The sequence below is a fragment of the Myotis daubentonii genome, chromosome 6, assembly GCF_963259705.1.
Source record: "Myotis daubentonii chromosome 6, mMyoDau2.1, whole genome shotgun sequence".
NCBI classification, from domain to species: Eukaryota; Metazoa; Chordata; class Mammalia; order Chiroptera; family Vespertilionidae; genus Myotis; species Myotis daubentonii.
Window position 1 is genome coordinate 56,822,471 of NC_081845.1, and position 26,542 is coordinate 56,849,012.

A 26,542-nucleotide genomic window follows, 5' to 3' on the forward strand; every position below is an offset into this window, starting at 1 on the left:
AACATATGATCCCTTCAGGCTACAGCTCACATTCTAAAATGAGGCTCAAAAAAAAAATGGCCATTAATACATATTAGAAAATTATCCAGAAATACTGTTTCTGATTAGGGAACTTGTATATAACTTAACTCCAGGAACCAATAATCTGGAAACAGCAAATATGAAAGTTCCTCAATTGGTTACTTATTTGTGAAATCATTAAGATATCCTTACTATAATGTAGTTTTAAAGTATTTTACATGATTCAAAGAATATTTATTGACCATTAACCATGAGTCATGCCCTGTGATAGGTGCTAGGGTTAGGGAGAGAAGCAGCATATTAATATTGAACTCAAATGGAAAAACAGAAATATAAAAAGTGGCCAAAAATGTTATAGATTTTCTAACAGAGGTCCTACTATAAATGCTGAGGAAGAAAGCAAAGTCAGAGAGGACCAGAGTCAGGTTTTCAAAGATGAGGAGACTGAAAGAAGCTGTTGGAAGAAAGAACGAACTGAGGATGTTAAACAATGTAGGATGAGCAACCAACTGCCCAAAATCATAGAGGAAGCTGGAGAGACTAAGAGAACATAAAAGAACTATACTTAGGAAAGACAGTGTCTTAGGAATGGAGTCTTTGAAAGGAGTACATCTTTCTGATGCAAGGAAAAGAAAAGAAAAAACACAGACATCACTAGCTTTATGTTCCTTATGTTCACAGACATGTGTGTGTACGTATGGAGTGTTCTCTCTCCCTCTCTCTCATACAATCACACCACCCAGCTTTTGAACATGCTTTTTCCAGGAGCCTGGAATATTGTTTCTATTCCTCTTTGCCGAGTTCAGTGGTTCTCAACCTTCTGGCCCTTTAAATACAGTTCCTCATGTTGTGACCCAACCATAAAATTATTTTCGTTGCTACTTCATAACTGTAATGTTGCTACTGTTATGAATCGTAATGTAAATAACTGATATACAGGATGGTTTTAGGCGACCCCTGTGAAAGGGTCATTTTACCGCCAAAGGGGTCACGACCCACAGGTTGAGAACCGCTGGTCTAGTTAATTCCCATTTATCCTTCACTAGAGGCCTGGTGCATGAAATTCGTGCATTTGAGGGGGGGGGTGGATCCCTCAGCCCGGCCTGGGCCCTCTTGAAGTCCGGGAGCCCTTGGGATCAGTCGGACATCCTTAGCGCTGCCACGGAGGCGGGAGAGGCTCCTGCCACCGCCACTGCACTTGCCAGCCATGAGCCCAGCTTCTGGCTGAGCAGCGCTCCCCTGTGGAAGTGCACTGACCACCAGGGGCAGCTCCTGCACTGAGCATCGCCCTCTGGTGGTCAGTGCAAATCACAGTGACCAGTCATTCTGCTGTTCGGTCAATTTGCATATTAGCCTTTTATGCCTGCAGGATTAGGCCGAAATTGGCTAACATCCCCCGAGGGGCCTCGGATTGTGAGAGGGCGCAGGCCAAGCCAAGGGACTCCACTGGTGCATGACTGGGGCCACGGAAGGACACGGGAGGTTGGCCAGCCGGGGAGAAACTGGGAGAGGGCTCCAGGGCATGTCTGGCCTGTCTCACTCAGTCCCGATCAGCCGGAACCCAGTAGCAAGCTAACCTACCAGAGCATCTGCTCCCTGGTGGTAAGTGCACATCATAACGACTGGTCTACCAGTCAACTATCTGCCCCCTGGTGGTCAGTGCACGCCATAGAGAGCGGTTGAGTGGCCTTAGCATATCATTAGCATATTACTCTTTGATTGGCTGAACAGATGACCGGATGAACAAGCACTTAGCATATTAGGCTTTTATTATATAGAGCAGCCGTGGGCAAACTACAGCCCGCAGGCCGGATCCTGCCCGTTTGAAATGAATAAAACTAAAAAAAAAAAAAAAAGACCGTACCCTTTTATGTAATGATGTTTACTTTGAATTTATATTAGTTCACACAAACACTCCATCCATGCTTTTGTTCTGGCCTTCCGGTCCAGTTTAAGAACCCATTGTGGCCCTCGAGTCAAAAAGTTTGCCCACCCCTGATATAGAGTATCTAGGCTCAGTCTTCAGCAGTCTTCACTCAGCACAGCATACTCTCCTTCACAATACCCAGCAGATTTGATTAATACTGTATGTTCCCCTTCAGATTGGAAATTACATAAGATCAGGGGCCACCTCTGTTTTAAATTTCCATGTTACCAACCCCAGAACCTGGTACAGTACATGACACATAGTAGACTCTCAGAAATATTAATTAAATAAATGAACTAAGAGAAAAAGTTAAAACCTATCTTTTCTATTTTTTTATGAATGACAACTATACACAAAGTCACAAAAAAAGCTATGTTTCACTAAATTACTAAAATTAAAAACTGTCTCAGAAGGATATCCTCTATGAGTGCTAATTAGCAATGTTAATTAGCACATAAGAAGAACAAGTAATATGCACCTCATGCTAATTTCTTAATGAATGAATTTACATATGGCACTCAAAGTAAATGCTAAACCAGGAGTAAATCTAGAAGTTGAATATGGTATAGTTTAACCATAACAGCTCAGAATCAGGCTGCATAGGTTAAAATGGAGGTTCCATTCTCATTACTATGTCTTCAACAAGTTACTTTACTCTCATTAATATTTTCTCCACCAGCATCCACTCCCCTTCCAGCAACAAGGTCACAGTTTTTTCAAGGAGCCATGTGTGCTCCAGTGTGGTCCCAACTAGGCTATAGGATGAAATTTGTGGCCTAGGTTTAAGTGATTAAGTACATCATTTGCTCCTAAACAGAATTATTGTTACAGCAATATGAACATGATCAAAACTATGTCAATCGGAGCCAATTCCAAGACTTTTATTTTACCTATTAGATAAACTGAATAGAACCTGACAATAACTAGAGGGAGAGTTGCTGCATCCATCTTTCTGCTAAAAAGAGTGAGTCCTAAAATGGAGCAATCCCAGAAAGGAAACTACAAGATGGTGTGAAAACAGGTCCTGGGGCACTATCTGAACCCCTGCACCAACCTTCACCTCAGGTTAGCTCTACCTGCAACTTTGTAGTCAATCTTTGTTTTCTAGTTAAACCAGGTTATACTGGAGTTTCTACAAGTTATATCTATGAGTTCCCACTGTTATACTCTCTCAGCTTCAGTCTCCTCATTTGGAAAATAAGGATTCTCCAAGCTTCAGTACCCTCATCTGTGAAGTACAATACCTACCTCACAAGTTTGTTATGAAAATAAAATAGTACACAGCACAGATCTGACACCCCTTATAGAGATATTGAGCTATATATGTGATTTTAATTAAAAAAAAATGAAAATTGTATGACTGGGTACTAAGTTCAAATGAGAAAAATAAATCTTTGGCGAAGGGATAATGGCAAAAGCAAAAACATAAATGAGGTTAAAAATCACAACACTAAATCTGCCACTACCAAGTAATTCAGACATTCACCAGAAATATAATGAGAGTTATTCCAAGTTATCTTCATAAAGATAATGATGCCAGGAGAAACTAAAATGGCGGCATAGATAAACACTGGGAAATCGCTGCCTCCCACAACAACTTAAAAAAACAACAACATAAAGACAAAACGAACAGCATCCAGAACTACAGGAAAGCTGGCTGAGTGGAAATTCTACAACTAGAAGGAAAGAAAAGCACACTGAGAGCCAGAGGAGCTGCGGAAGTAAAGTGCAAAGGTACGGAGGCTCGCGCACGCAGAAAGGGGCCGGCACCTGAGGACGCGGCTGTCTTTTTGAATCGGGAGGGAGTCACAAGCTCCCTACTGCTCTGAACTCCGGTTCCGGGAAGTCTCTGGGGACCCAGGACTCATACGGGGAGAAACTGGACTGTCTGGCAGCGGGCAGAACTCGGAACTTGAGGTCGGCTTTCCCTCAGAGGTGCTTGCAGCAATTACCGGGACACGGGGCCCCTTAGGGCAGGGCTGAGAATCCGCCATAACTGCTTGCTCCGCCGTTTGATTCCCTGAGACCCCGCCCCACCCAGGCTGCAGCAAAGGCTTTTGCATATGAATGCCCCGGCCCTTTGCAACCTGAAAATTACCTAACAAACTGCAGCGGGGCCACAGACCCAGAACTTCCAAGAGAAGGCCCAAGGCCCCACAGCAGCTTGCATTGCTTCACAGCTGGGCCTCATCAGGGCACCTCCAAACTCCAAAAAAGGAAGGGGAATCTGCAGTTCTCTTCATAGCTCCTGCTGTGTAACCTCAGGCAGAGGCTAAATTAGCACCTCCTTAGATCCAAGAGCCAGTGTACCCAGTGGTCAGAGGGGGGCCATCCAGATTACAACTCCTCAGATCCATAAGGGACACACTCAGGGGGCAGACTCAGTGAGCACCAAAGCTCCACTGAAGCAAGTCTTGCCCCAGAAGGGTGTCTTCAGCACAGAAGTTCTCCCACTGCAGACACAGCTGATTCTCACTGCCAATTGGCCTGGAGGTCAATTCCTCCCAGTGATCCTACAACAATCAAGGCTTAACTATAACAGGACTGTGCACAAAGCCCACAAGGGGGTGCACCAAGAGTGTCCACCTCAGGTAACGGGGGAGGCTGAGCCACTGGGCCCTACAGGACACCTAGCACACAAAACCACTCTACCAACACAGGGAAGCATAAAAAATGCGGAGACAAGAAACAGGTCACAAATGACAGAAATGGAGGAAAGCAAATGACTGGATATAGAGTTCAAGGCCACGTTTATAAGGTTTTTCAAGAATTTTGTGGAAACCGCCGATAAATTTAGTGAGGCCCTCGATAAATCTAGTGAGACTCTCGAGGATATGAAAAAGGACCAACTAGAAATTAAGCATACACTGACTGAATTAAAGAATAATATACAGAGATCCAACAGCAAACAAGAGGATCACAAGAATCAAGTCAAAGATTTGAAATACGAAGAAACAAAAAAGACCCAACTGAAAAAGAAAAAAGAAAAAAGATTCCAAAAATATGAAGATAGTGTAAGGAGCCTCTGGGACAACTTCAAACGTACCAACATCAGAATTATAGGGGTACCAGAAGAAGAGAGAGGGCAAGATATTGAAAACCTATTTGAAGAAATAATGACAGAAAACTTCCCTTACCTGGTCAAAGAAATAGACTTACAAGTCCAGGAAGTGCAGAGAACCCCAAACAGAAGGAACCCAAAGAGGACCACACCAAGACACATCATCATTAAAATGCCAAGAGCAAAAGACAAAGAGAGAATCTTAAAAGCAGCAAGAGAAAGACAGTCAGTTACCTACAAGGGAGTACCCATACGACTGTCAGCTGATTTCTCAACAGAAACCATGCAGGCCAGAAGAGAGTGGCAAGAAATATTCAAAGTGATGAACAGCAAGAACCTACAACCAAGATTACTTTATCCAGCAAAGCTATCATTCAGAATAGAAGGTCAGATAAAGAGCTTCACAGATAAGAAAACGCTAAAGGAGTTCATCACCACCAAACCAGCATTATATGAAATGCTGAAAGGTATTCTTTAAGAAGAGGAAAAAGAAAAAGGAACTCTTGCCATTTGTCACAGCATGGATGGAACTGGAGAGCGGATAAATACCACATGATCTCACTCATTTGTGGAATATAATGAACAACATAAAATGATGAACAAGGACTGATCCAGAGACGGAGAGGCATTGATTGGACTGTCGGGCCTTGGAGGGAAGGTAGGGGAGGGTGGGGGTAAGGGGGAAAGATCAACCAAAGGACTTATATGCAAGCATATAGGCCTAAACAATGGACACGGATGACGGGGGGGGGGTGAGGGCATGAGCGGGGGGGGGGGGGGTAGAGGATAACGTGGGGATAAGGACACATATGTAATATCTTAATCAATAAAAAAATATATTAAAAAAACAAACAAACAAACAAAAGATAATGATGCCAATGCTGCAGGGGAAAAAATAGCCATCTCCCTAATAATGATAAGACTAGAAATCAGTGAAACAGAAAATGGACAAGCAACAGAAAAAATCAAAACCAAAAGTTAATAAAATTGGTGAACTTCTAGGAAGATTGAGGGGAAAAAAGAGGGAAACTAAAAATTAGCAATATCAGGAATAAAAGAGGGCATATCTCAATAGAACCTACATACAATAAAGAGATAATAAGAGAATATTGTAATCAACTTTATGCCACTATAATCAATAGCAGATGAAATTAACAAATTCACTAAAATATAAAAAAACTGACACAAGAACAAGAGAAAGTTTGAATAACCGCATATCTTTCTTTAAAACTGAATTTATAATCCAAAACTCCCTTACAACGAAAATTTCAAAATGCAGGCTGAAGTTTGTTCAGCCAGACAAACATCTCAGTGTTACATAAGGCCCCAAGACCACAGTTTTTTCACTTTATTAGGTTTTTAGTGAATGGAAGAGAGGTACAGAGAGAGGAAGAAGAAAAAAAAAAGTAAGAGACTCAATGACAGTTAAACAGATCAAGACAGAGTAAAAGAAAACAAAAAGACTTGGATAACAGTCAGACAGAACTAACAAATCAACAAAGACTAGATTATCTGCATTAACGGAATAAAATAGGCAACCTAAAAAATATATGGATTAGATTAGAAATGGATGAATAAAGGGGATTGTACTGTAAAAATAGGAAGCTGTGATAAAGTATAATAGAGCTACACACTACTTCTTAGAATCAATTTCCCACGATTTTTAAACTATGAAGAAAAAAAAATACCGACCCATTAAAAGTCACTTTGTCAGGGGTCACAAGCAGACCTCTAATTTACTAGTATATGACAATCACTAAGAGAAATCAAAGCATGTTCATTTCTAAGCTATAAATAATATCCTGTTTGGAGAATTGATCCACTAGATTTTTAAAATAGGGCCACCAGTCTATCGACTGTAATCAGCTATTTCTAAATACCATTTATTCAAATGGATTGCTGGTCAGGCCACACTTCCTCTCATCCTCATTAAGATCAAAGATTGCACCATGCTGCCAATGATGATTTCACAACTTAACACATCATTACCCACAGTGACTACATACTACAGTAAAATATATTACAGAAAAAACAAAGTCTGATCTAGGTTCTATTGAACTCTTACATATGAGCAATTTAGATGTTTGCTCAAAGCTTTACATGTTTGTAAATCACTTTTAGTTCTTATGAGGGAGAAATAGCAATAAAGGAGAAAACCACAAAAGCACGAATGAGTAGGAAATGCAACAAAGTTTTTAAAAAAGCAATCTTTCCCCTACCCATCCCCTTAATGTTCTAACTCCCACTGCATTAAAGAAATTACAAACTTTACAGAAAATGGTAAGAATTGAGTGAACAAATTAGAAACTCCATATTACCTGCCTTAGAGAATGCCCACAGTTTATACATTTAAGGCTGCTGCCAGCCAAGTACTCTTCTCACACCATCATTTTTATGAACATGACCCAACTTGGCAGAAATACTCCTATATCTCCCCAAAAAGAAAAGTCCCCAAAATATCTATAAAAATTATTTCTTGAAGAGACTAACTGTGCCTCCCACAACCCAGTCAGCTGAATTTTGACCTGATTTAAAAATGGGGCAGTTGTTAAAGTAAATAAAGAATTTAAAACTTAAAAAAAAGATACTATAATACTTTGCTTCTCTGTTCTACAGCTTTGATTAAAACTTGGGTCCAAACATTTTTGACCTGTAAAGCTAAAGTTGGCACACATCCCCCCTTCAAGGTATCATTAATATTTGAAATTAGAATAGCTAAGAAGAAAAAGATAGTTATGTTTAGTCATGTGCTTTCTTTTACTTTCATTTAGGATCCTGTTAGAAATTACAGTAATCTGTCTCATGTTCATCCTGTAACTCTCCACTGTCTTTGTCAACAGCCTGGTTCACCTACTGCCACCTGAACTTCCCTATGGAGCTAAATGCTGTCCTAGTCCCATTTCAACTGACATACCGCCACCAAACTGATCTTTCCAAGGCACACGCTGATCACACTGTCCCCACATTCAAAAACCTCCCATAACTTACAGCGCTGTCTAAATTAAGAACACATTTCAAGGTCCTCTACAACCTGACCTAACACAACTTTGTAGTCCTCTTTCTTATAATTCTCCACCAGTTAACCTAAGCTCCAGCACAAATCTCAGACTTTTCTGGGTCTGTGCCTTTGTTTAGACCTTTCCCTCTATTTGGATGTACCTCCTCCTGGTTTCCTGTTGAAATCCTGTCCATCACTTCAAAGTTCATCTCTATCACGAAGCGTCTCTTGTTTTCCTAAACCACATGCCTCCCTCTCTTCAATCTGATACCACTTTCTTTACAGCCCTCTTATGGCACTTCACTCAGACTTGTCTAATAGTCATTTATCCTCTCCTACTGGAATTGAAACTCTAAGGGCAGGACCTGTATTGAATAAGTGTTTCTGGATAAAATACAAAACCAAATTCTTCTGAAAGGAGGGGGGGAAAGGCTTTATTATTAATAGAGCAGAACAAATTCTCCAACAAAAACTTGTAAAAATATATCCTGAAATCAACACCTTTACCAGAAGAGGAGCCATGCATTCAGACCAGTAAGGAGATATGTAACTGGGAGTAGTTAGTAACTGTAAAAGTACATGTTACTTTTCGAACACAGCAAACCAGTCCTTTAACTCCATCAAATGAATAATAACGTATGACTATGTTACAACAGTGCCTCCTGTATCTGATATAACTAGGATATGAGGGGTTCACAAAAGTGAGTTTTTTGGAGAAGTGGCTTCCTACTGAAGAAACAGAGCTCAGACATGCCTACAGCCTGAGCCAACTGAGATATTCCTGGGAAACGGAATCCCCCCATCCTCCCCTTCCACATACACACTTCACCCAGTCTAGCAGAAAACACACAGGCAGGGTGGGGAGGTCCTTTTGTATAGTTACTCGCATCTGATAAATAGGTAGGCAGCATAGTGGAAGGGCAAGGAGGGTATTAAAAGCCCTGTAAAATGACAAAAAGAAATGCTTGCATGGCAGAATCCTCATTCCAAGTTGTTGGTACTATACATCGCATTTCCCTGAGAAACCTCGGGGAGTAGAGCAGCTGTTCTTCTGCCTTGGAACAAGTTATGCCATCACCTGCTGCAAAATTCCTTCCTCTTTGCCATTGAAAATATTTCACCTTCTAATTATTTCTGTTATGGGTTGAATTGTGCAACCCCAAAATACATATGTTGAAGTCCTAACCATGAATACTTCACAACGCGAACTTGTTTGGATATAGTGTCATTGCAGATGTAACTAGATAAGGTCATATTGGAGTAGGGTAAACCACTAATGAAATAAGGAAGGCTGGTGTTCTCATAAAAACAGAAAATCTGGCCCTGGATAGTTTTTGCTCAGTGATTAGAACATCAGCCAGCAGACCAAAGGGTCCCTGGTTCGATTCCTGGTCAAGGGCACGTACCTGGGTTGCAGATTGGATCCCTAGCCCCAGTCTGGGCGCATGCAGGAGGCAACTAATCGATGTGTCTCCCTCTGACATCGATGTTTCTCTCTCTCTCTCTCTCTCTCTCCCCCCCCTCTTCTCCCTCCATCTTCTCTCCCTCATTCCCACTCTCTCTCTCTCTAAAAAAAAAAAAAAAAAAAAAAAAATTGAAAAAATATCCTCTGGCAAGGATTAATGAGAAAAAAAAAATTTTAAAATCTGGACACAAGTACACAGGAGAATGCTATGTGAAGATGAAGGCAGAGATCAGGGTGATGCTTCTATAAGCCAAGAAGCTCCAAAGATTGGCAGCAGACCACCAGAAACTAGGTAACAGAACAGATTCTTCTTCCTCAAAGGAAACCAACCCTGCTAGCATCTTGATCTCAGACTTTTAGCCTCCAGACTGAGACAATAAATTTCTGTTGTTTTCGATGCCCAAACAAAATACCCCGCCTATGGTATTTTGTTTGGGCATTCCTAGCAAACTAATTGGTGTCTACTGGTGTCTTTCCAGTTGTCCTAGCACCAATCTACTGTGACAACCATACACCTCTTTAAGAAACCAAACTTCTTAAGAATGATCAGTTACATTCAATCAACAAACATATTGATGACTTCTATGTTCCAGGCACCAAGGACAAAGCAGTAAAACTGACATGGTCCCTGCCTTCATATAGGTTAGTGTAATTAGTATAATTGACCTAAATTATACAACAAAATTAATACACCTAAATTATACAACAAAAATACACCTAAATTATACAACAAAAAAATTTGCAATTGTGGTAATAGCAATAAATGACACCCTTCCAATAGAGAATAGCGGACATATTTAACCACATCTGAGTGACCCAAGGACGCTTGCTATGGAGGCCTAGAGCACAGTTCTGTGCCCTTTTATTATTTTGCTCCCATCTACATGTCAGGCTGCTAGATACCATAAAATCTGCTTTTACCAGCCACCTTCTTATATTCTTGCTCACCTTCTTTAATCCACTCATTTCTAATTTGAAGCCTCTAATTTGCTATAGGCTAGAAAAATCAGGTAACTAATATTGCTAAGAAACATACATTAAATAATAAAGACAGCTACAAGTGAGAACTAAAGATTGGGCTTTAATATGGGCTTTCTGATATACTTTAGATTCTCAGAGACACTTTTCTGACAGAATTCTGTTATAAAGCACTAAGGTGGAACATTATTCTTTATAAACTAGGTGTTACAGAGTAATTTTACTACTTTGGTATTAAATTGCCTGGCAAACACTTCTTTTCTTTAAAAGAGAATATAGTGTGGATACTATGTAAACAGGTATGGAAGGAAGAAATACTGCCCAAATTTGGAATTACATAACTTATTGCCCAGCATAAGGCATATTTTTATTATCTACTTGTGAATCAAATAACAGGAAGCATTACAACAGGAAGGTCCACCCAATGTTTTTTGCAGTACTTCATAAATACCACCTACCTCTTATGCATATCCAACAATCATCTTTTTTGTTGTGTTTTTTAAGTTCTTCTTCAGTTACTTCAATTAACCTGCCTTTTAATCCTGTTAAGTCCTTTCCACTTTTGGTCAGTCTAATCCAATCCATAAGACTTCTGCCCTGTTTTAGAGGTACCTAAAAAAGGAAAAGGGAAGAATTATATGTGGCTTCTTCAAGTTAGTTGCTTTTTCTTCTCTCCTGCTGCCTGTCTTCAGGCTACTTCGTTACTCTTATTCCCATTAAAAAGAATAAGAAAATGCAAACCTAACAATTTTATAAATATTCTTTATAGATTTAGGAGATTGTCAAAATCATTTTCTTACAACTAGAATTATAGACAGAACATTATATAAAATTCCTGGGCTATGAGGCAGGGCTTAGAAATTCTGTCACACAAATGTTCATCATAATGGTAACACGAACAGTATTAATCGTGGAGTCAGAAAACAGCTTTTGGTCCTGGCTCTGTCACTAATACATTATAGTCACTTACCAATTTGGACCAAAATTTCTTTGCCTTAAAAATCAAGAGAGATTTGATAGAAGAAAATATAAACAACTGGCTAAAATTGGGTTTTTTGGATTGTCAATATACACAGAATACTGGAAATTACTAGGCAGCAATTAATTTTCTAAGAATCCACTGAAAAACAAAGGTTATCAAATAATGGAAAATAATAACACTGTAACACTATAGGGAAGGACTGGCAAATTGGCCCATGCTTGTTTCTATAAAGCCCTTGAGCTAAGGATAATTTTCACATGGGTGTCCTTATGTGGCCCTCAAAGTCTAACATATTTGTTATCTGTCCCTTTGCAGAAAAGTTTGCCTACCCTTGCCCAGAGGATTTATAACAGGACTAGAGGCCTGGTGCATGAAATTCGTGCTGGGGGGGGGGGGGTGTCCCCTCAGCCCAGCCTGCACCCTCTCCAATCTGGGACCCCTCAAGGGATGTCTGACTGCCCATTTAAGCCCGATACCAATGGGATTGGGCCTAAACGGCAGTCGGACATCCCTCTCACAATCCAGCACTGCTGACTCCCAACCGCTCACCTGTCTGCCTGATTGTCCCAAACTGCTTCTGCCTGCCAGCCTGATCACTCCCTAACCACTTCCCTGCCAGCCTGATCAATGCCTAACTGCTCCCCTGCCAGCCCAATTGCCCCTAACTGCCCTCCCCTGCTGGCCTGGTCACCCCCAACTGCCCTCCCCTGCAGGCCTGGTCACCCCCAACTGTCCTCCCCTGCAGGCCTGGTCGCCCCCAACTGCCCTCCCTCCCCTGCTGGCCATCCTTGACCACATGGGGCAGCATCTTGTATGTTGGAGTGATGGTCAATTTGCATATCACCTCTTTATTATATAGGATGTTTGGATTCTTGTGTGTGTGTGTGTGTGTGTGTGTGTTTTCCCCAAAAATACATTTTCAAAACTTTTAGATGAGAAGTATTTATTAGTGTTCTAACCAGTTAAGACAACCCAGTAGAAATGTTCAAGACATTCATATGGGATAGGACTACTATCTAAACTTGTATAACTAGTTTGTAACATAGGAGCAGAGGGATGTTTAATGTAAAAACAGGCACAGTCAAGGAAGTTTACTGTTACAGACTGAATATTTGTGCCTCCCAACCCCCAGCCAAATCCTTATGTTGATATCCTAAACCTTACATGATGGTAATTAGGAAGTGAGGCTTTTGGCAGGTGATTTGGTATTAAGGACAGTGTCTTCATGAATGGGATCAATTTCCTTATGAAAGAGATGCCTCAGCCCTTTGAAGACCAGGGAAAAGTCAGCTATGAAACAGGAATGAGGCCTTTATGAGACACAGAATTGGCCATTGGCTCATGCATTGATCTTGAACTTCCCAGCCTGCAGAACTGTGGGAAATAAATTTCTATTGTTTATCTGCCACCTAGCTAATGGTATTTTGTTATAGCAGCCAGAACAGACTAAGACATGTACATACCTCACTTTCCTGAGTCATACCTATTTTAGGCCTTTATTTACCCCCAAAATAACCAAGTTAACACGTCTATGGTGCCTTTCTAATTTTATATTCCTTCCTATCAACCTGCATCATCTCATCCTTACCATCACTGAATCTTTTAGGTCATTTGTTCCCAATAAACAAAGTAAAGGGTAAGATTATGATCTTTCCCATCCCAAACCAAATTCACTTGCCTCTCTTGTCTGTGTGGATTCCATACTCTACATGGTAGTTAAAAGCAATCTTTTGAAAATGCTAATCTAATCATGGGCCCTCCCTCCTTTGTTGGTGGCTCCCTACATTACCTTCTAATGATGTCTCTAAATTTCCTACAGTGGTTTACCAGGCCCTTCAGAAGTGGTCATAGCTTACCTCACTAGCTCCATGGTTTAAGTTTGCTCCTTCCCATTTATATGTTTAGCTAAATGGGAAAATGGAAACAGACTCCTTGACTGCGATGAAACACTTGCTCCATGCCTGGATCTATCACCTCACTCCACCGCAGACATTATTTCCTCCAGAAGCCTTCTCTGACCCCAACTTATCATAACACACTATTACAGTATTTATGGCATTTATAACTGCCTGTTTACTAGTCCATGCAGCCTACTAGAGTAAACTCCTTGAAAATAGAGACCTATCTGTAGAATAAGGTAGGTTCTCAGTAAATATTTATTTACTAGTGTTAGTAGAAATAGTAATAGCTATCAAATACTGAGTGTATACTTTAGCCAGGCACTGTGCTAAGGGTTGTACATAACAATCCTTGATACTTAAATAAAAGATGAGAGGTATTTAGTTACATTTAGTGAGTGCTTTCAGTATACCAAGACTGTGCTACAAGAAACATCATCTCACTTAATCCTATAAACAACCCTATAAAGTGGATATTGTCATTCCATTTACACCTGAGTCAAAGAGGTTAAGTGGTAGAGCTGGGAAAAGAATCTGGGTCTTTCTCATTCAAAAGTCTGTGCTTGCCCAGCCGGTGTTGCTCTGTGGTTGAGCATCGACCCATGAACCAGGAGGTCACAGTTTGATTCCCAGTTGGGGCAAATGCCTGGGTTTTGGGCTCGATCCCCAGTGGGAGTCATGCAGGAGGCAGCCAATCGATGATTCTCTCTCATCATTGATGTTTCTTTCTTTCTCTCTCTCCCTCTCCCTTCTTCTCTGAAATCAATAAAAACATATTTTTTAAAAGTCTCTAATTTTTAACTATTATGATATACAACCTCCCCAACTAGGTTCTATTTCTCAGTCTACCCATTTCATACCATCCTGACTCAGCTTCTAACATGTTCAAGAGTAGCTTGTTTCACAAAGAAAAAACAAAAACAGTCTTAGCTTCCCTACGAGTTGCACAATAATCTTATTTTGTTCTCTTTTTTGAACCCAAAGATTCACCTTTGCCATCACCACCTGTGAATCTTTTGTCTTTGCCTCTAAATTGTCTCCTTTAAATGGATATTGAGAAAATGATTAGTAGTTTTAATGGAGAAGGGCAGAAACTTATGACCTAATTCATAGATTCTTTCTCTGGAAAGGCTATCCTATTCAGTCAAACATTTAGCTTAATGAACCACGTCCAGCACAGCCAGGGGTGAACCTGAGGAGGGGCAGTGAAGGATTAAAGAAAACAGACAAGAGAATACAGTTGGGACCAGGTGGATCACTGCCTGGATGAGGAAACAGTGACCCAGCCTGTAAGCCCAACTTTATAGTCAGATCACACAAAGCAAAACAAGGGGAGTGGTCAACATGTTTACAATGCTATTGCGAGTTTCCTTACTCAAGCCTTGTTTTGGCACCTCCCGCAACCCATTAGCTACCTAGGAAGGAACAAGGGAGGACTATAAGGTCAAGCTTAATTGTGCTAGGAGGGCTCTGCCCTTCAAGCTGGGACTTGTATGTGGCTCTGCCACAGGTCAATCCAAGGCTTGACCCTATAGCTGCTCCCTACAGCTTAAGACGAGAAACAGGTCAAATATCAAGGAAGGGGGGACAAATAACTAAATGGCTAGATGACATGTGGAACAATAAATTAAAAAACTACAGCCACAGAGTCACATCACATCAAGCCCGTAAGATCTAAGGCAACATTCTTCACCAGATTCCTTTTCTGTGAAATGGAGATAACAAATGCATCCAGTTCATAGGATCACTGTAAAGAGTAAACGGGTGAATACAAGTAAAGCAATGAGAACACTTGCAGTGGTTCTCCACCTTCCTAATGCCACGACCCTTTAATACAGTTCCTCATGTTGTGGTGACCCCCAACCATAAAATTATTTTTGTTGCTACTTCATAACTGTAATTTTGCTACTGTTATGAATCGTAATGTAAATATCTGATATGCTATGTGTGTTTTCCGATGGTCGCGACCCACCGGTTGAGAACCGCTGACTTAGAGCATACATGGCCATCAGTAAGCACTGAATAAATCTCGGCTGTACTATTATTATAGTTGGGTTCACAGACTTCTGAAAAGCTAATGAGAGCTACAGATCCCTGAACCCATAATTCTGATCTAGAGTCAAACTCCAGGTCTTAGTGGAGAGAGGGGAGGGGAGGGGAGAGGGGAGGGGAGGGGAGGGGAGAGAAGAGAAAGAGGGGGAAGGTTCCAAATGATGCTAAGCCCTCAGAGCCCAGAAATGAAAAAGGAGTGTTCCAAGCAGGTGGAAGTCTCAAAAACAAAACAAGACCCAAAAAAACCCACAAAAAACACGATGTGGTTACAGAACGAGGAACCAACAAATAACAGGAGCCAGCAATTCATGTTGCAATGAGCAAAGGAGACGGTTTTATTAAATCTTGTAAATGTAAAATACATTGTATTCCACCTGTTGCTAACGGTAACTAGGTTCAACAAAAACTTAAAGAGTATATTCGCTTCGAAGTCATCAAGTGTTATCAGTAGAAAAGGCAGTGATAAAAAAAAAAAAACACACAAAAACTGAAGTGCCAGAGGAAGAAAGAAGGGCAGTATGACTTCGACAAGGATAAGGCTCCGTAAACTGGAGGTTTGCAGACATGTGGTCTCCCTTCTCCGATCTCCCCGAGCTCGGGGAGCCCCCGCCCCTGCAGGGATAGTCACAGGTCACTGTCGCCACTGCCCAACCTTTCCCTTCCGCTGGGACCCCCATCCCTCAGAACTCCCCCAGAAAGAGAACAAAAGACCAGAGAGGAGGACAGGTTGAGGGAAGAAAGCCAATACTCAGTCCCTATAAGCAGGAAGCACGGGGCCAGGCCTGTCATTTACATCTGAACTTAGTCCGCGGGGCGACTTGGAAGAAGGGAATGGACAGGACGGGGTGAAGGCTGGGAAGAGAAGCGACTAGGAGGTGAGAGGGGGTCAGGAGAGTTCGAGGGCTGGGGCAGCCTGGGATCAGAAAGACTGCCAACTAGGAAAGGAAGGGCCGGCGGTGAGAACCGGAGCGGGGAGAGGGGAGGAAGGGGAGAAGGGGCTGTGCGGGAACCCGAGCGCCGCGGGAGGCAAGCGCTGAGCCGGACCGTCCGCGGCTGTCAGCCGCTTACCTTGCTACGCCCCCCGGAGGCGGCGCGCTGCTGCGAGCGGGGGGCTGGGAAAGACTGGGAAGGGATGTTCAGCATCCTGGACCCCCGGCCCGGGCCCTGCCTAGGGTCCGCCGCTGGACGGGATCGCTCGGCCGGACCCCTCCGGGGTTACACCTCCCGCGCCGGCTCCGAGGCCGGGCAGAGGCCAAGCCCCCGACCCACTTCCGGGGTCGCCCGGGGTGAGGCGCGCCATGACGCAGCACGTCGAGTCGCGGAGGGCGGGGCCAACGTGACGGACAGGGAGTTAGCTGGGGAGGGGACGCGGAACCAGGGGAAAGTACGCATGCTCCGTTAGTGCTGCCTGAACTTCAGCACCGCGGGGACGTGACAGCTATTCTGCGAAAGATAAGAGTGAAACTGTTCCTTAGCCTTGGTGCTGACCGCATCTAGGACCAAATGCTTGCGGACTCACCCACAAGTGTCTGTCCATTGTTAAACAAGCACTACCATTACACAACTTAGAATTCTGATTTCTCTGAAACTCTCTCCTCTAAGGCACCAAGCTGTAAAGGAAAGGGAAGCTTTAAAAACCAAGGTGTCAAATGCAAACAGCCACTCCTGTGAGGTGAAGACAAAACTTCCACCTTTAAGAACCCCGCTAATGACTGACATTATGAGTCAAAGACGTTAGTAAAGTCTTCTGCTCCATTTGCCTGCTCATGAGTTTTCCCTCTTCATCTAACTTCCTGCCTTCCCTGAAAGATACAAGGAATTGTATACTGATGCAGCCCCCACCCCATTGCAGTATTTAAGAGTCAGGTTATGCAAGGTACTTTAGTATCTCAAAGCCTGATTTTCCCATCTGCATTATGAATTTATGTTTTAGTAAGGATTAAATAAGATGACGTAAACTACATAAAACAGTGCCTGGTTAAAAGAAGGCACTCAAACATATCCTTGGGTATATAAATTAATTTGTATTTTCTTAAATTCTGTATACATGGTATCATGTAAATATGCACTCTTCGGTGGCATCCAGCTTTTTTCATTCAGCATGGTGATTTTGAGATACATCATATTGTGGGGGGATAAGGACACATATGTAATACCTTAATCAAAAAGAAAAAATAAAAGAAGGCACTCAATAAATGGCAGTGGTTCTTCATACTATTACAACATATCAATGAGAAGCACAAATACCATGCAGGTAAACAACAGTCTCTAAGTCTCAAGGTTTCAGATCGGAGACCTGATGAGTATTTTCCTTGGGGAACACACACATTTGAGAACAGAATGCAGTGAAGGGAGAAGGTTTTCAGAAGAAATATAGTTCTAAATAACTCTCCACAGCCACATTCCATTACTAACTTTTCCTGAGTCTGAACTATGGTTTGAACTTGCCCTATTTCAATTGCCTTGTCCTTAAAGTGTCTGTAAATTAATGTCTGTCAATTTTTTCAATTAGACAGGAAAATGAGGAAATATAAGTAGCTATTCAAGTAAGAGGCATTTCTTAGCTAGGTAACCATCTCAGACCTTTACCTCTGCCTATTATTGTTCTGAAATATTGCAGAAACATTCTTTATTTGCAATTGAAATGTTTATTGTGAAAAAAAAATGTATTTGAGCTAAAAGGAACTTCATTCGTTACCATAGTTTATTGTTACCTTTACCTTGCAAAGTACTCTTTTTCTCTCACATTAAAAGAGTTGTATTCTTCTATAAACCTACTTTAAAACACCAATCACTGAGAATTTCTTATTTCTCTTTCCATAAGAAAATGCTTTCATGAGAATATCAGAGCAGAAAACCAGAGCAAAGGAAGGTGATGTTGTTGGAGAATGTTTCATATCTGCCCAAATTCCCCCTTGGAGAGAAAGTGGAAATAACACTATCAAACTCTGACCTTTTGGCTGCCCTTTTTAGACTCCATGTAAGTAATGCCCATTTAGACATTTTAATTCTAGGGATTCCTCAATGTACTGCCATAAGTATTGAACACCCATGCTATTTTATTACTGGATTTAAGGACAGCAGAAGAGTATTAAGGAGAGAATTACTTGACTCATCATTCATTAAAAATGCCTAAAATTTAATAGTCCTGACACTAATTCCCATTCTCAATTACAGACAATGATTTAAAGTGTTTTTCACCATCTGCTAGCAAATACATAATAATAATTTGTAATTGGGACATGAGGTGATTTTCTTCATTATCAAATAATATTCATCTGTAACTACAATATCCAATGGAAATCGATAGGAAATAGATGTTATAAGATTCAGTTTGAAAATATTGTCATTCTATGCAAAAGTATAACTAAATATTTGCAAAATCATTACTAGAGATAAACTTCATAGTTTGAGATCAAAATTATCTTTTGTAAGCTCCAAGTGTTTACAGTACAATCAAGATATTTGTAAATGGCACCTACTTTTACATTCCAGCATTGAATAACAGCGTAGGGATTTAAAGAAAAGGCCCAACTACTATAGTACTTACAAAATATTCATTTTATTAATAATTTACATACAAATAAATAAATTTAAAGAATTATGATATATTTGCACACTAAATTTAAATCCTACAAATGTTTAATATCATCAAAAGTAACTAATCAGATTAATTTTCACAGACCAGTTCCTCAATTTCATCTTCACTATCAGAATCTTCATAAAATGAAATTGTGGCTTGAATTGGAAAAGTTTTCAGAAGAGCTTCTGCTTCTTGATATAAGTAATCATAACACTTTGATTTTGGCCAAAATAGTCTGAAAAAAGCAGACAACATAATACACTTTATCTTTTTTAATATTTAGAATCTTTCTACTCATGAAATGTTCAAAGTCAAGAACTCCATGTATTTTTAACAATTAGTTTATGCACTTAGACACAGTCTTAAGATATAGGTTTAAAATGCTACTATCACAGCTTTCATGGAGTCTACTTGCCAAAGTATCAATAACTGGTTGATTATTTTAAATCTTTATCCAAGTTGTAAATTGAGTCAAACAAATTCACACTGAACCCTGTGTAAACCTAAGATCAATATTTAGCTTACTCCAGGCATTATAGATATATTTATTCTTTAAAAAAACAGGCTTATCTTCCAATTTCCAAATTTCTTAGGGGAAAAAATGAATCCTACCATTACATTAGAAATTATGACAGTTTCATAAAAACAATAAAATGTTATATCCTTACACAGAGGCAGAAATTACCAAGAATCTTGCTTAAAGCTCACACATTTAACTCTTACAGATGTAGCCAATGTAAGTTTAGAAAAGTACAAAAGCACTATTTTTAAAAGTTTGCTTATGCGCTCACAACTTGAGGTACAGCAAGGTTACCTCTGAGCCCAATCTTGATCCCATCTCCCTTCCCTTTCCCCATCCAATCAAATTTGGGACACCATATTGAGAATTAGAATGACACTGGTTTCATACAAATAATTCGCATGTAAACATGTTTACCTCAGAATTTCAAATATTTGAAAAATACTACACTTGTCATCTGATCTATTATTTTTCATCCAAGGAAAAGAAGAGTAGAGATAAGGCTGAATGTCCAACAACAGTGTAGTCATTTCAGTGTAAATAGCCCCATGAACTCATATAATAAAGTGATTCTAACAAAAAGATGGTACATTATGCTCAGTATACTCCATTTTAAAAGGCAAAAAAAAAATAGGCAATGTAGTTTATAACTGTTTTTAGCAATGTGGTAAAAAATAGTTTATAATTTTGGTGTCAAATTAGTAACCATTAATAATGCAGTCATTCAGTAAATATTTCAGTGCTTTCTTATGCTGGACATAATTCATAATTAAAAGAAGAATATATCACAATCCCTACCCTCAAGAAGTTGACAATTGAGTAAAAAGAATTAGAAACACATAATACTGCTCAAGATAGAAATTTTAAAAAGTAAAATAAACAAGAGAAGTGCAAACATAATTCTACAGTAGTTCAGAATAGGAAAGAATTGCTTGTATACGAAACAAATAGATTTTTTTAATGTGTTACTGGAATTGCACAACACAAAGACTCTTGTTTAATTGTTACCATATCCTCCCCAGAATTTCCCACTGGCCATTTTTCTTCAAGGCACCCCCTACGTTCCTGAATTCCCCCTTCTGGATAAGTCTTCTCTGTCTCCTTTGTGGAGCTTCTTTCTCTGTATACAGGTTAGGTATTGGCCTTCCCCCATGGTTTTATCAAAAGTGATCATCTCCCCTCTTGGACTCCCGAGAATGATCTGACTCACCGCCATGATTTCTCCAACTGTTCATTTACCAAAGCTCCCAAGTCTGCCTTTCCACTTAAGAACTTGATGATGAGTCCCTGAATTACATAGGCAGCTCCCTAATGGACATTGCCACTGGGATGCAATCCCACATTAATAGGCACATTAAATACCATAAATGGAAAATTGGACCCATTATCTTGCTCCCCAAATCTGTTTTAGCCCTAATTTCCAATCTGTTAGTACAGCATTCAACCTGGTCATCAGCCACAAACTAGGGAACCATTCTGTCTTTTTACCTCTTCTTCATCTACCATATCCAGTACATTATAAGCCTAAATCTACTGTCAGCTAGGTATACCCCAAACTCACCCAGTCCCATCCCACATCCAAAGCCTTAGAATGGCTCTTTATCATTCTTGTCTGAACAACTGCAATGCCTTTCAATTTCACGTTGGTGTTCTAAGACTGCTAGTATATACCATTTCCTTTGTGATTTTTCTGAAATATAAATCTGATCACACTACTCTTCTGGTTAAAATCTTTTGAGTAATCCCCAATACTACCTACAGGATCAGGGCAAAACTCTGCACCAAGGTCCTTGCTGGAATGACCACAGCTTCACACACCCAAATTCCAGCAACTTGATGCTCCCAGAGGAGCCATGCTGTTCCATGACCCTGTTATCTCTCTCCCTATGCTGTTTCTTCTGGCCCTGCCTTCCCCACCTACAAACATTTGGCTAACTTGAAGACCACAACCTATAATACACTTTCCTGACTTTTCCCCACTCCCCACTTCATGCCCTGAAGTGTAACACTGACCCAATTGAACTCTCTCACAACGCTTCCCAGGGGGCCATGATTATTTTTTTCCTGTGTCCTGCACTAGTGCTAGCACATGGCAGGAAATAAAGCAACATGTTATCTATAAACACATAGCCAGGCTGGCGAGTTACAAACATCATATAGCTCTTCACCTAACAGCTCTCTGAAGCAGGCAAACTGCAAAATTAACCTTTTACCCGAATAAAAGCTACAGAGAATCCTACAGAGAGGCTGACTTTCTGTGATTAGAATAGGAAACTAGCTCCTCGTTGTTATGCCCTACAACTTGTGATCCCTTTTATGACCCTCAGGGACCTTTAGAATTTTCATCGCATTTCCATTTTCTCTTACTGTAGCAAGCTCCTTTTGCTCCCTTTGCTATGAAACTGCAACTGTGAACATCTTCCTTCCTTCTGGTTTGCAGGAGAATAAGAATATATACACTTTGCCTGGCGTGAAGTCAATTGCATTCGGACCCCTTGACCTTAAAAAGCAAACAACTTTTGCAGGCACAAGATGTCAACGTTCAACTTTTACCATATCATCGTCCACTTTCCCTGTTTATACAACATTCCTTAAGCCTCTTACCGAGTATGCGCTGATTAACAGTTCTTCTAGGTGAGAGTGTGAGCGCCTACATTTTTCAATTCGATGAGTTAAAAGACCTCTGGGACTGGGAAGATAAAGTAACCTAGAAGATACTACCTACAGGATTTTCCAATAGAAAAACTGCAGGACCAGCTGCTGAGCTGGGCCCTGCAAAGTCCCTGGCTTTTTCCAGGGGCTGGAGCAGCAGGAGACCTTAGGTTTGGCCTGTCACTCACCTGACTGGGTGCTTGTATCGCGAAAGCTTTCCAGAGGCTTCGGTCATCCCGGGCATCTGGAGACGTAAGGAGATGAATCATAGTTATCACTCACCTTTTTCTAGAACCAGGAAACTCGCGGGACCAAGCCTTCCTCGCGCCCTCAGGGAAAGTGACCCCAGGGCTCTCTGCAGACTCGCTTTTGGCCCGACCCCCGTGTCGCAATTGCTCTCGCCTCATCTGCACCAACAGGGCCACGGGTAGGACCACCGCAGGACCACCAGCAGGCGCGATCTTAAGCGAGGGGCTGGCCGGGCGCGTGTCTCCCTCGGGCCGGCGTTCCCAGCCCTGGAGAACTATCTGCGCCCCTCGGAGGCGCGGCCAGCCACGCGCGGCTCACTCACCACCTCCTCGGCGTGGTGCGGGGCCTCCTCCGCCTGCTTTCCTCGTGCGTCAATCCACGGTCTCCAGAAGCCTCCGGATCTGCGGAGTGGGGAGCAAAGGCGCGCAGAGGAGACGTGAGCCCAGACTCGGCAGAACCGATCGCAGCCGAATGTGGACCTCGGGGAGTGGGGTGGAGGGGAGGGGAAGAGGAGTGGAGGGCGGGAGCGGAGAGGAGGAGCTGGAGAGGCAGGCGTGGAGGGATGCGGTAAAGGAAGTGCAGGGCGGTACCCGGAGTCCGCGCTCCCGTGCCGCGCGGGGCCCTCGGGGGCCGCGGGCTGCAGGCGGCAGCAGTGCGCGCACTCGCCGGCCCCGCTCTCCCCGCGCTCCGCTGTCTCCATGGCGCAGCGGGGCCAGGCCGAAGCCCCTGCCAGCTCGCAGAAAAGCCTGCCCCTGCACAAAACAGGCCCGCGCGCGGCGCAGCTTATATAGCCTCCCCGAGGCCTGCTGCACATTGAGAGGTTCGCTCCCTCTCCGCCCCTCTCTGCGCTGCTCGCCGCATAAACAAAAAGGCTGCGCGTGAAGGCGAAAGGGACTGAACCCGGGTGTGAACGCGTGCAGCTCCCAAATGGCCCGGGAAGGGGTTTGTCGAGCGAGTGTTAATCGCTCTTCACACATGGCTGCGGAGAGAAAAACAACATTCGCCCGAGCAGCCAGTTTCCAAGTGAAAAGATTAGGAGGGGATAAAATTAAGTGATTCTACACGTTTTGTGTATTTCTGCAAATGGGCCAAGAGGCTGGTAATTAATGCTTGACTCGCCCAAGTCTCAGGGCTTTTTGGCCTTTGCCAAATGAAACTGGTTCTGCACCCCGTATTGTAAAAATGGGATGCGAATACATGAAAAGGAATGACCTTAACTCCTCTTTCCGGCATAATACAAGATGCGCGAACGAATGGACTCCTTATAAAAAGAATATCCGAGGGGCGCAGATGGCTCTCCAGGGCTGGGAACGCCGTGTTCATATATCTGCCTATTATTATTTGAAGATAATACAAAATTCAGAAGAGATAAATTGTACATCCTTAAATGTTCTAGCCAAGAGGGCCAGAAATTGGAGTCATAATACAATGTCGTGATTTTTCCCAACATATGATTAGTCCCCTGAAGATAAGTCTTGATTTTTATGTATATTCTGTCACTGCTTGGCAGTTTATCACTCAATGATAATTAGAAAATTATTTTGTGGGGGCAGAGTATGTAGAGAATGATGATATCTTGAAAAGTTATGGTATGGGGCAAGTTAGTCAACTTCTCTGTGACTCGTTTCTCTTGTTTAAATTACCCCTCACTACAGAGGTCCCTTAAATGTGATAAATAAGTGTTGTGCTTCAAAGGAAAGATGATATATAAATGCCATATTTTTTCAAAATGTTTTAAATATTAGAGCTGACTTCCTCTTAAAAGTTGTAGATAAAAAATACACTTTGAATGTAAGTATAGTGTCTCTGCTATTCATTCAGTTACTCATAGGAAAAGAATCCACTGGATTAATATCTAAGGCCTATTAGGAAGGTGAGATACGGTTTGCTTCATATAATGAAATCTGTAATGATAGGTACTTAATGTCTGTCTCAATGCCCTACAACAGTGATTTTCAACCTTTTTCATCTCATGGCACACATAAACTACTAAAATTTTATGGCACATTAATAAATATATTTTTGCCAATCTAACAAAAAAAATAGGTCTAATTTTGATTCATTCACACCAGATAGCTATTGTTGTGTTGGCTGTTGTCATTTTTTTTAAATTTGACAATCTAAAGATAAAAAGATAAGTGCCTATTTAGTCAGGGGCACTGACCTCTTTATCTTACACTCTATTAACAGATAAAAAAACATCAAATCATCTGACCTGACTTTCCTCCTATATTCTCTGTTGCCTTATCTTTGAGCCATCACCATCTCTACCCACTTCACCAGGCCAGAAAACCTGGGGGTATATGTAATCTTCACTTTCATGTCCATCCACATTTTATGATTTGGCTAGTTCTGTAGATTTTATTCCCTAAGTATCCTTCAAACATATTCATTCTTTTTTATTATTGCGGCACACCAGTGTGCCATGGCACTCAGGTTGAAAATCACTGCCCTGGAATTATTGCCCTGGAATTATAGAATACTTACTATGGTGCCTAACACATAGTAAACTGTCAATATTTTAAGCTATTTAATAAACTATAGGCCATTAACAAATGTTGAGCTATTTGATCAAATGGCCTATTGTTTCAGTTCTGTAAACATCTTTTGAGGTACCTGTAATATACTAAGTACTGTGTTTTCCAGATATAATGGTGAATAAAATAGCTATCCTCTCTGTAAGAGGATATGTCACTATCTATGGCCATCACAATAGCCACATAAGCAAAAGTTTTTTAAAAGTGTCATATTAAGTAACAAAAACACATTTTACGCAGAGAAGTGGCATAAGGGAGGAAATACTATAGATATGTCTATTTGGGACAACCACAAAAGCCTTCTTAGAGTAAATGGCACATAAGTTGTAATTTCTAGAAGTTGTAATTTCAGCCAAGAAATAGTATGGTGTGTGTGTGTGTGTGTGTGTGTGTGTGTGTGTGCATGTGTGCGCGTGCAGGAGAGGGAGGAGAAGGTAGAGCAGAGAGGTGGCTGAGGAGATAGAAAGGCCTTGGACTATTAAGAGCCTAGTATGCCATGCCAAAGCATTTCAGTTTGATTCTGTAAGTGCTGGTGAAGATTTTAAGCAGGAGAGTAGAATGGTCAAATTTTGCATTGTATGAAAATCACTCTGGCAGCCCTATGGAAGATGGATTTAAGGAAGGCTGATAATAGAGACAAGGAGATCATTTACAAAGTCAGTGCGATATTTCAGGCAACAGATGAGAAGATAGATATTAAAGATAGACTGTACATGAAAGAACATATTTGAGCCCTATCCGGTTTGGCTCATTGGATAAAGTGTCAGCCCTCGGACTGAAGGGTCCTGGGTTCAATTCTGATCAAGGGCATGTTCCTCCATTGCAGGCTGATCCCCAGCCCTGGTTGGGGTGCAGGGGGAGGGAACCAATCGATGCGTCTCTCTTACATTGATGTTTCTCTCTGTGTGTCTCTCCCCCTCCCTTCCACTCTCTCTACAAATAGTGGAAAAATATCCTCAGGTGAGGATTTAAAAAAAGAATAAATATATTTGAAGGATACTTAGGGAATAAAATCTACAGAACTTGCCAAATCATAAAATGTGGATGGACATGAAAGTGAAGATTACATATATCCCCATGTTTTCTGGCCTGGTGAAGTGGGTAGAGATGGTGATGGCTCGGAGATAAGGCAACAGAGAATATAGGAGGAAAGTCAGGTCAGATGATTTGATATTTTTTTTATCTGTTAACTAAAGTCCCAGAGCACAAGATTGTGTGCAGGTAGGGTCCCTAGGCCTAGCCTGTGATCAGGGCCATCTTCCTCCCCCTCGCCAGTCCCCAGTCCTGCCCCACCCCACCCCAGTTCCCCATGGTTCCCCATTCACCATCCTGCGAGTGGAGCCTGAGGGCCAGGGGGAGGGACCAAGAGATGGTCAATGCATCTCATAGTGACTGGTCGAACAGTCATTCTAGTCATTACACTGTTACAGTTGCTGGGCTTTTATTATATAGGATAAAGTGCAAGCAAAAAATTGATGAATTTGGTATTGGATCTTGAATCAGTCAGGTCAGGCTGGGCCATATGGCAATAATAAAGAACTCCAAAATCTCACAGGCTTAACTTAATAGAGGTTTATTTCTCACTCATGCTATATGTCCAGTTTTGGTTGGTGGGAGAT

The 26,542-nt window shown here is 41.5% G+C and overlaps 2 protein-coding genes across 6 annotated transcripts in view; both read right to left on the reverse strand.

Annotated features, from left to right (window-relative positions):
- LOC132237112 (cytochrome b5 reductase 4) overlaps nucleotides 1–16,682 on the reverse strand; it is a 71,221-nt gene extending 54,539 nt beyond the window's left edge. For 2 of the 5 annotated variants that reach the window (XM_059701076.1, XM_059701074.1), the window contains exons 1-2: nucleotides 16,451–16,682; nucleotides 10,909–11,062 (exon numbers count right to left, since the gene is read on the reverse strand). In XM_059701076.1, coding sequence (XP_059557059.1) covers nucleotides 10,909–11,062; nucleotides 16,451–16,525 — 229 coding nt within the window. In that variant the 5' untranslated portion in view covers nucleotides 16,526–16,682. The remainder of the gene's footprint in view (nucleotides 1–10,908; nucleotides 11,063–16,450) is intronic. The other 3 variants (XM_059701073.1, XM_059701072.1, XR_009453462.1) reach the window with 2 other exon arrangements.
- A 1,842-nt stretch (nucleotides 16,683–18,524) lies between these two features.
- Nucleotides 18,525–24,586, reverse strand: RIPPLY2 (ripply transcriptional repressor 2). The gene is made up of 4 exons (XM_059701077.1): nucleotides 22,977–24,586; nucleotides 22,709–22,787; nucleotides 22,326–22,381; nucleotides 18,525–19,200 (listed from the first exon to the last, which is right to left on the reverse strand). The coding sequence occupies exons 1-4, from the start codon at nucleotides 23,198–23,200 to the stop codon at nucleotides 19,053–19,055; spliced, it is 507 nt and encodes a 168-aa protein (XP_059557060.1). The 5' UTR covers nucleotides 23,201–24,586; the 3' UTR covers nucleotides 18,525–19,052.
- Between the last annotated feature and the right edge of the window lie 1,956 nt (nucleotides 24,587–26,542).